General features: G+C 44.7%; 1 protein-coding gene and 1 long non-coding RNA gene across 3 annotated transcripts; both read right to left on the bottom strand.

Moving 5' to 3' along the window:
• Positions 1–1,435: 1,435 nt before the first annotated feature.
• On the bottom strand, positions 1,436–3,240 carry LOC119340001. Of its 2 annotated transcripts, XR_005164319.1 has the most exons (4): positions 2,808–3,240; positions 2,355–2,659; positions 2,098–2,190; positions 1,436–2,003 (listed from the first exon to the last, which is right to left on the bottom strand). It is a non-coding gene; the product is annotated as an uncharacterized LOC119340001 (long non-coding RNA). The 2 variants fall into 2 exon arrangements; XR_005164318.1 differs by having other exon boundaries at positions 1,436–2,190.
• A 771-nt stretch (positions 3,241–4,011) lies between these two features.
• LOC119337255 (PTI1-like tyrosine-protein kinase At3g15890) lies at positions 4,012–7,046 on the bottom strand. The gene is made up of 4 exons (XM_037609372.1): positions 6,706–7,046; positions 5,848–5,992; positions 5,058–5,320; positions 4,012–4,953 (listed from the first exon to the last, which is right to left on the bottom strand). The coding sequence occupies exons 1-4, from the start codon at positions 6,774–6,776 to the stop codon at positions 4,329–4,331; spliced, it is 1,104 nt and encodes a 367-aa protein (XP_037465269.1). The 5' UTR covers positions 6,777–7,046; the 3' UTR covers positions 4,012–4,328.
• Positions 7,047–10,210: the final 3,164 nt, after the last annotated feature.

Raw genomic sequence — 10,210 nt, 5'->3', positions numbered from 1 at the left:
TTATTACTTTCTAAAAAGTTAGTCTGAAGACATTCCATTTTATTGCTCCAACTAATAAGTTTGCACGTGCAACGCACGTCTTAACTTCATCACATATTAAGAAAACGGTTGTCTGGTTTAGAGAGTCTTTCATCTGCACATGTTTCCCTAACAATTAGTGTTTTTTTGTGTGGAAGAAAATTAAATCATATGGACAAATGAAGAAGGTGTAAATAATAAGAAGATCATACTTTAAAGGGCAGAATAACATAAGTTGAAAACCCAATTGTATGAGTTACCTAATTTTGTATTTTTTATTTTTATTTCACGGTTTCTATGCATGTTCTCTTCTACAACAACAACAACAACAACAAAAAGCCTTTAGGCCCAAACAAGTTGGGGTAAGTTAGAGGTGAAACCCATAAGATCTTGCAACCAACTCATGGCTCTGGCACATGGATAGCAAGCTTCCACGCACCCCTGTCCATAGCTAGCTCTTTGTCGATACTCCAATCCTTCAGGTCTCTCTTAACGGACTCCTCCCATGTCAAATTCGGTCGACCCCGCCCTCTCTTGACATTCTCCGCACGCTTTAGCCGTCCGCTATGCACTGGAGCTTCTGGAGGCCTGCGCTGAATATGCCCAAACCATCTCAAACGATGTTGGACAAGCTTCTCCTCAATTGGTGCTACCCCAACTCTATCTCGTATATCATCATTTCGGACTCGATCCTTCCTCATGTGGCCACACATCCATCTCAACATACGCATCTCCGCCACACCTAACTGTTGAACATGTCGCCTTTTAGTCGGCCAACACTCCGCGCCATACAATATAATTTATTGAATGTTTTTCTTAAGAGATTTGCTTTCTAGTCATACTCTAAAGGGCAGAGATTCTTTTTTGTTGCCGTGGAGAGGGATGTTGCATTTTTAGAACATTGTCATTGATTTTTATTCATTTTCAGAAATTATATATACCCTATCAACCCAAACTTTATTTTTTGCAAGTTGCAGAAGAATGATAGTGATATTTCATCAAACAATATGATCAAACTTCCTTTTGAGCAATCTTCATAACACACTCCAAAAGTATTCCAGCTTCCAAGTAATTCCAAGTGTTACCTCCAATTCAGCTACAGGCAAGCATTAGCAGGATTCTTCCAAAAATACCTTATTCCACACAAAGAAAAAACATTATAAAGATAGGACAACCGACTTCTATAAAATAGATCTACAGCATTATGTATACTGCTATGTGAGGAACATAATATTTTCGGTGATGAATGGAAACTTGGAGAAACAATATTACAGATAGCTTCAGCCAGAGGTCAGCTTCTCAGCCCATCGAGCGTATGTCATTACGAAGTAATGGAAATATTGACAAAAAATAGAATTAGAAACATAGAGTAGAAATTCACATGCTCCCAGTGGGTCTAGGTTCATTGCCCTGAGACTTGACATAAAAACTTGCCCATCATATTCAGTAAAGTGCACCTGATTCGTTTGGGGAAATAATTAATGGAGTGACAACAACAAAAGTACACGGAGGGTGGTGATCATTTACAAACAATCATGCTAGTGAAACATTTCCGATCCTAATCAAACTGGAACGAATAATTGGAGGAAAAGAAGGAGCAAAATTTGGCCCTGAATTCGTAGTCGAAGAACTTTTTTGCCTTAGCTGTTTCACCAAGTCGTTTGTGTACTAATCTATCTGCTTGTGCGACGGCCAATGAAGCTTCTACCCACATGTCAGACTGAAAGAATTATTGTGCGAGACTCTGTGCTTAGTAATGTGCTACCCATTGTCTGATGTCTGCAAAGTCGAATCAGTGTTCGGCATCCACAGCGGCAAGATTTATTGTTCTCCTACGTAGGCCTCCCCTGTGCGGATAGTTGTCAGCATCAGTGAAACTGAAGTTAATTCTAAACCAACCCAGTTAAGATACAGAGCAACCACAAACTATTTCTTGCAAGCATTTCATCTTCTATGCGTTCAGCCGACTTTTCCCATTGTGAATTCTGAAACCATGCTCCCAGAAATAGAAGTTATAAAAATCATATATATGGCTCTCCTAATGAATCATATGGATGAAAAGCTCAAGAACATGCTCACCCAACTTGTCCGCGCACCCCTGGTCGTCTTATCAAGTGCACAAACCCTCTCTGTAATGAGGTCCTATCCAGTGGATGACTCCCTACTCCAATCCTGCAGAATCAGTGACATATAGAACAATTTACTTCACATCCCATAATGTTTGCCATGCAATATAAATGTACTAACACAGGCAAACAAAAGCTAAGGCACTCTGCCTCATTGAGTCCCTTATGTTTGCTTCGTGAATTCAGTTTATTGTTAATGTATCTAATCACCTACTCCTCGCTGACAATAAGCTGTGTGGCTATATCTGCACTTTCCTCATGTTCTTCAACACGAGAAGTTGTCCTCCTTTCAGGGGGCGCCCCTTCCAGCCCCCCTGACACGAGCATTGCATTATCAGCCCGGATTTCCTCGTCACAAACCCGCCGCAGATCTCAGCACATTCCTCCGGCATGCTAGCACAGAGGAATTAAATTGCACCCATCCGATCCACTATACTATCGGTGTCACCTAGCAACGCCGTCTCCGCCAGCACACCCCCGTCGCCCATCCTCGTTGCTGAAGATTGGTATCCTGCCTGGAAATAGTAGATATATTCAGAGCCTGGACGAGCTCAAAATCCTTGTCGCTGAAGATTTTGGTCGAACACCGTGCGGGTGATCGACGCAGGTGTCGATGGCGACGGAGCTATTGAATCATGTGATGCTGAGCGTGAAGCGGCCTACCTCGGTGCACTCAATGGCGAGAGTGGGCTAGACGGGGTTCACGATGCACTCGAGGGAGCCGAGTGGGTACTGGGTAGTAGTAGTACGGCATGATGGGCGAGGTCGTGAGGACGAAGATGGTGATGTTGACCGTGGGGAACCGGTGGCTCTCGGAGCCGGACACGACGATGTTGAAGCCGGAACGGACGATGGCCACCCACGGCGAGCACGCTGATGCTGTATGGCTCCGTGGTGGCGGCACTGAGTATGGTGGCGTTCGACCCCAGGAAGGGTGCGACGAGCGGACTACTACAGCGGAGCTGCCGCTGCTGCCCGGGCGTGCCCCTGGTCGGAGGGCGCGCGTCCGGTGGTTTGGAACGAGCTTCCCTGGGGCGGGGATGTGGGCGTGGTTGGATGGAGAGGTAGGTACTCGATGAAGAAGTGGTAGCGCAGCACGTCATGTGGGCGTGGTTGGATGGGGAGGTACTCGATGAAGAAGTGGTAGCACAGCACGTCGGCGAGGTCATGGATGGCGATGGAGGTGGGGTGCTCATTTTTGGTTGACCATATAGGAATTGGCTGTGATTAGTAGTTTCCTTTTTTCACGGGGTGATTAGTCCTTGGATGGAGTATGGTCAGTCAATACAAATTGCTTAAGTGCACATGAAAAACTGATCAAGTTAAGATTGACAACAGTTAGATTGAGATTAGTGGACTTAATGATGTGGTGGGATTGGTTCGTGTATGTTTTGTGGGGTGCGTTTAAAATAAATCACGTTTGATCTTTTATTAGTTGTGGAGATGGAGATAACAGGTTCATAGGAATGCCATTTAGGTTTGGAGTATTAAGGAGCCACACATGGCATACTGAGGAAAGGCGTGGAGCTGTTTAGCGAGGCTTTTTTCTTTTTTGCGGAGGATTTAACGACGCTATGTGCCTTGATATTAGTGTTTTTTCAAAATATAAACAAAAAAAGGAAAAAAAAACGTGTGGCTGCTAGGCGGCCCACGCCTATGCCGCTACATGCTAGTGTTTTGGCCCGTTTGCGATTTCCTTTATCTTTTTCACTACCCTAAATTCTGTGATCAGTACGTTACTGCCTCATGAGCTGGGGCTTGGGTCTAGCTTAGGAGAACATGATAGCAGGAAATAGGATAGGCAGAGCTTCTTACAGACAGAATACTCCCAGATGTACAGAGGGCTTATTGTCAAGGAGAGAACATGATCATCCAGACATCTGCATTCAGTTGTACGCAGAAGGAGGAAATTTTGTTTAGAGTAAACAACACAGTGACAACAGGATGAAGCATGCCCAAACATCTGGGAGTATACGGGTCTTCCACCCAGTGCACACAAAAAGCACTTTCTATAAAAAGCCAACTCACCTCTCTACATCTCCCCCTCTCTCAAAAAAGGGAGGAGTTCATCATAAATAACAAACCAATCCTATACATTTCAGTCAAGCCAAACCATGCAGACCAAGCTCCAATTCAGCAGGAACATCCACTCTACCAATACCTAGGGGCTTGGGTACCAACCCATCAAGCCCCAGCCAGCCCTTCATCATCATTCTTAAGAATGCAGTCGGTGCTCCCTTCCGGGGTCGTTCCGACAGAACTAGCCATCGAGTCTGGCCTAAATAGCTCCTCCTTTTCAAGCCTCAGAAGCATCTCTTTCGATTCACCTTTCAGCAGGGACACAACCTCGAGCATCGTCGGTCTCTTGTCGGGTTCTCTGTGCGTGCACGCTAGGCCGATCAGCACCACCCTTTTTAGTTCAGACTCGGAATACTTGTCATTGAGTTTTGAGTCTGCAATTTCATCGTATCTACCCTCTTTTGCCAACGGTAGCACCCAGTTTCGGACCCCGAGCATTTTCTGGGAGCCTGATTTTTCTACTGGCTTTCTCCCACTAGTGAGCTCCAGAAGTATTATCCCAAAGCTGTAGACATCACAACCTGTTGTAGGCTTGCCAAACATGACGTACTCAGGAGCATGATAGCCTCGTTGGTTTTCACCGATTATCTTATCATGATCTATTTCATCTGAGATGAGCTTCATAAGACCAAAGTCACCAACGTGTGCCTGGAAATCCGAATCAAGTAACACATTGGTCGATTTGATGCTTCCATGGATTATCGTTGGTGTCTCATGGTGGTGAAGATACCTGCAAGAAAGCACCCATGAGGTTCTCTCAAACTGCTTACCAGAAGTAAAAATGAAAGAATTATCTATGTCATGCTACTACACAAAAGGAAGACGTTTACTCACGCAATAGCCCGAGCAGAACCAATGGCAATAAACATTCTCCGCCGCCAGTCAAGAAGGCACTCCGAAGAGTGTGTTCCGTGGAGATGTGCAAAAAGACTTGAGTTCGGCATATAGTCATACACCAGAATGCGTTCAGGTCCATCAGCACAATATCCACGTAAACTCAGGAGGTTTTTGTGCCTTACTCTTCCCAAAGATTCCACTTCTGCAGCAAATTCCATTTCTGTCCCATTTCTTGCATTCTTTAACTTTTTAACAGCAATCTGCATCCAAAAATATTTATCAAAATTAACTTGACTAATAACTGCTGGTGTAAGCCGAGCCAACTTGGTAAGAGCAGAACTAATGCACCTTTGCACATATGCTATTTTAGGGTGGTCAGTGAGTGATTTCTTTAATAAAAAACAGACGTGTGACGCAGTAGTCGGAGCCAAGTCAGGGCATGTGCTGGATTGTTTTTTCTATTCAGCGGATGTATACTTGCAAACCTGTAGCATTGTAGCAAGTTGTCTAAGTTGACCTGCCTGTGAGAGGATATCCTACCTAACGAATGCTAACGCAATCAAAGATCAATGTTCCAGAGCAGACTAAAGTAGTTATAACTGACAGTTGTTTGTTGTGTAGTTAGGCAGCTATCGAATAGCATTTGCGAATAGTGCAAGTAAAGCAATAAACTACTAGCCCAACTAGACAGCAAGGAACATCAAGGCGATAAAGCTGGCATCCTTCCCATCATGGGAAAGGGAATTGGGAAATGTATAAAATGGATCAACATGTAAAGCGCAGTAACCTGAGAGCCATCCCAAACTTGTCCCCAGTAGACGCTCCCAAGCGAGCCTTCTCCGATCTTGTTGTCGTAATTGAATCTATTTGTCGCCGACTGGAGCTCCCTCAACGAGAACACCCACCTGATGGATCCATTCCGCTCGTCGTTCCTGAAAAAACAAAGTCATCAATATGGTGATCATGAACTCTTCAATTGCAGTAGCAGACGATCAAGTTAGTTCCCTTTCCACTGATAACAATTCACTTGTGCTCCTAATTCCTGAACCAATCAGAACACCTAAATCATAGGAACACCAGGGGACAATATGTGGAGATAAGATCCCGTCCCAATTTTCGGTTCTACTGTCCATATGAGAGCATAATAGACTAGTTGGCTCCGGTCGGGGACAACAATTGCGAAACTGTTAACATCACAGAGAGACAAGAGGGCTTAAACAAGACAGATGCGTCCTCCAACACCAAGACTAACACAACACGTTTTGGACCTTCCGGGAGATGAGATTCGCACCCAATTGCGAGCTGCAACAGCTATTCCCCAATCCCGACGAGCCCCGCCGGCCGCCGCTGGTCATACAAACCAAACCAGGCCGAACCAAGACTCTTCCCGGCGAAATTGAGCACCGCCTCAACAGAATTACTTGTCCCAGGGCGCCGTAGGTGGCACCCTCGTCTAGTACAACCTAGCCAGACTAGCGGCCTAGCGGGCGTGGCGAAATTCCCACCGTGGTTAGAGCGAGCGAACTCCAACCGAGGGGGCTGACGACGCGCCGATCGAACTCCGCGCCCCGCCGAACTCGCTGACGAGCCCACCCAGTTGAAGCAAAAGCGGGGAAGGGGGGACAGCGTTGGTGTCGGTACTTACAGATCGTCCCCGGAGGCTTGCCTGCCGCAGCAGAGGACCCTGTGGGCGACCCGCGAGAACCTGTGGTGCATCGGTGCCCGCCCGCCCGCCCGCGCCGGCCGGTCTCCCTGCCGCCGCCGCGCCTCCCGTGCCCCGGCGCGAACGGAGCTGGCGCGCGCGCGGAGGATGGATGGAGTCGTCGCTTGGAGGGGAAGGAAGGAAGGAAAAAAGGAATGGCGTGGTGGACTGGTGGGCGAAAGAGGGGAGGGGGAGGAGGACTTGTTGGGAGAGCCGGGACGTGACAGCCTCGCAGCCTGGAGTCCTGGGCTAGCCTTAGCTGCGCTTTCGGTGATCTGGTGTGGTGGGCTGGTGGCTCGGCGGCTTTGCTCCCCCTGCCCGCTTTCTTGACCCGTCGGTGTTGGCGTTGGTAGGCGGCCACGCGTGCGTCGTGGGTGCCGTGCGGTCGAGAGAAACCGCGTTGCGTTGCGTTGCGCCACCGCGGCGCCGTTAAGGCGGCCTCGGCTGACAGCCCGGCGGGGCTGGCGGCGGCCCGTGGAGTACTGTTTGGGCTGGCGCTGGCAGGGGACGCGTGCACTTTCCATTCTAACCGAATTGTTGACTCCGGTCGGCGGGGTTCGGTTTACGGCGTCGCGCCCGTCCAACCCCCGCGGCCGTGTCCGCGTAGGGTGCGACGCTTTTCTTTTCCGCGAATCATAAAAAGGAAGAAGTTTGGACTGGTACGGTGTGATGCCCTTGTTTTGTTTTGTTTTTTTGAGGATTGCCCTTGTTTATTTTGGATTATTGTGTGTGTGGGCCTCATCAAGCTTTAGAAATTTCTTTTGACCAAACGGTTCCGCACCGACCATGAGATGTGTATGTACGGTTGCAGTGGGACCCAATCGATTCGATTCAGAGCGTGATTTTCACGTTTCTTTCCGGCCATTCTTTGGTTCCATCCAAAATAAACTGATTGTAAACGCTGGTTTGGTATGGGTTACAAAAGGAATCCTCAAAATAGATCTACTCAGAATTATATTGATGGTAACTTTGGAAAGGGGCTGGTAGCCCACTAGTTAGCTCTAGGGTGGTTGCAAAAAATTCAGAGACACCCATTCAAGGTAATTCGACGGTGAAAAATAATAATTGAGTTACCAAAAGAAAGTAATGGAAAGTACTCCAGTAACAAAAAAGTGGAGCCAATACGAAAATGAAATGAAAGCAAACCGATGGCCAGGGTTCCTGCCTCTCATCGGTGCCGGCGTCGATCTGCCTCGTTTCTTGTGGCCTTAGGGTTGTGGGCGCATGGGGGGTCCCGAACCTTACCAGCAGGAGGGCTATGTTTTTAGATATTTCTTTAAGTTTTGTTAGGATTTGTGCCATGCTCAAAAAGGCGAGAAGGAGGCAGCTCCCTGAAGAAGGAATAAGATTCTCCCGGCCTAGCCCCATCTCGGTCTCTTCAACAATCGGTAGGTGGTTGTCTTTGGTGGATCTTTTCGAATTCATTCTTCGTTCAATTTCAGAAAGGCCTGAAGTAAATCTAGAAAAAATGGCCACCAAAGAAGGTACAATCTGCAAAAGGCAGAGCGAAGCGGTTCCTGTGAGAGACGGGCAAACCAAGCTCTAGATTGATCTACGATTGCTCTAGACAGATTGTTCAATTTCACATCAATCCTGCCATTCGTCGTCGTACCTCATGTTCCAAAAAAATGTGCAAAAGATACAAATTTATTATAAACATTCATCAGAAGTATAAAACACCTCAAACATAATAAAAACTACTTTGGAGTAGTGATGTTAGGATTTTTCGTCATGATTCGAGATTTGGTGTCACTTATTGTAGATCTATACAAGAGTTCAACAACGACGACTGCGACTCTAAGCGATGGTCCTTGGGGACACGTGCATGAAGACTTCCCGGCTGTCATTAACAAGGTCAAGCCGACTTCGATAGGGGAGCGGCGACAACGACGCGTCGGCAGGTAGTGGCTGTTCGGTGGTATAGGAATCGCGATGCAATTTTTATTATGTTTGAGATGCTTCCTTTTTTTTAAATAATTGAAGATTCTAAAAAGTTCCAAATTAAAAAAAACACAAATTCTAATTTTTTTTGAGAAAACATAAAATGTTCCATGTCGTTGATTCAAAAAATATTCATATTTTTTGGCGTGTTCAACACATGTTCTAGATTTTAAAAATATTCCAAAAGTAAAAAAAATGCTCATCATTTTGAAAAAATGCCCGCATTTTCATGAAATTGAAAAAAATATTTGTGAATTCAAAAAATGTACATGAATTTTTTTCAAATGTTCACCAAATTCAATAAATGTTTCTGAAATTCAAATTTCGTTCCCAAATTTAAAAAAAAGGTCAATTAAAAAGACTTCTCTGATTCACATTTTTTTTGTAAATTTCACAAATTGTCGATTTTTTTATTAAAAAAAGTGTGTAGATTCAAAAAACTGTTCATGAGTTTCAAAACAATCCACAATTTAAAATCTATTTGTGGATTCAATAAATGTTCACATTTGAAAAAAATATTGATGAATACAAAGAATGTTCACAAAATGAAAAGAAAAGGAAAAAGAAAAAACATAAAATTCGAAAATGAATAATAAAAAGAAAAGAAAAGAAGGAGCGACCATTTAAAAATGAAAATCATTAAAGAAAGGAAAAAATGAAAAAAATAAAGAACGAAATGGAAAATAGCAAATAAAAACCAAAAGAAAAAACACGGAAAAACTGTAAAGTAGCTAGTTCGGCCGGCCAACTAACTGGAGGTGGACGGTGGATCTCTAGAGTCACTTATGATGGCTTGAGAACACACCAAGTGGTGCGTCCAGCCGTCGTAACATGTCATGTGTTGGGCGCTCCATCTTGATTTCATTTTTTATTTTTCTATGCGTGTTTATGGTTTTTGATGGGGGTTTTCGGGATTTCTCGATTTTTCTTAGGTTTTGGATATTTTTTGTTTTCAAGGTTCTTTTTGCACAAATAAAAGCACAGATTTGCATCTATTGTGCTTCTCGAAAAGGGGGAAAATATGTGCTTCCGCAAGAAGTACAAAATTGCTTCTCGTGGAGGTACATATTTGATTCCACGAGAAAGCACAATCTATGCTTCCACGAAAAGCACAATTTATGCTTCCACGAAAAGCATAGATTTACTTCTCAAGGAGGCACAAATTTGCTTCTGTGATATTTCATGAAAAAAATTATGCTTCCACAAAAGTACAAATATACTTCTTGTGGATGCATTGTGCTTCTATTCTTCTCAGAAAGTGAAAACATATGTGCTTCCACGAGAACCGCAGATTTGCTTCTCGTGAAGGCACACATTTTCTTCCACGAGAAGCACACTCGGGAAAAGAAATTGTGCTTCCGCAAGAAGCACAGTTGTGCTTCTCGGAAAGAGAAAAATAGTGAAAACTCGCAACCGTGCTTTCAACTTAGATTTTCTTCCTTTTTTTTCATGATTCATTTTCTCTAGTTGAGTTTTTTTGTTTTTTGTTTTTTACTAGTTTGTTTTT

This window comes from Triticum dicoccoides, chromosome 7B (genome assembly GCF_002162155.2).
Source record: "Triticum dicoccoides isolate Atlit2015 ecotype Zavitan chromosome 7B, WEW_v2.0, whole genome shotgun sequence".
Classification (NCBI taxonomy): Eukaryota; Viridiplantae; Streptophyta; class Magnoliopsida; order Poales; family Poaceae; genus Triticum; species Triticum dicoccoides.
This window is presented reverse-complemented; position numbering and strand designations above follow the sequence as displayed.

What these genes read in the sequence shown, in the direction of transcription:
- LOC119337255 (XM_037609372.1), bottom strand. Translation starts at nt 6,776, where the DNA reads ATGCACCACAGGTTCTCGCGGGTCGCCCACAGGGTCCTCTGCTGCGGC. An exon ending in CAAGCCTCCGGGGACGATCT is followed by an intron (nt 5,993 to 6,705) that starts GTAAGTACCGAC and finishes TTGTTTTTTCAG; the next exon opens with GAACGACGAGCGGAATGGAT. An exon ending in GGTTCTGCTCGGGCTATTGC is followed by an intron (nt 4,954 to 5,057) that starts GTGAGTAAACGT and finishes GCTTTCTTGCAG; the next exon opens with GTATCTTCACCACCATGAGA.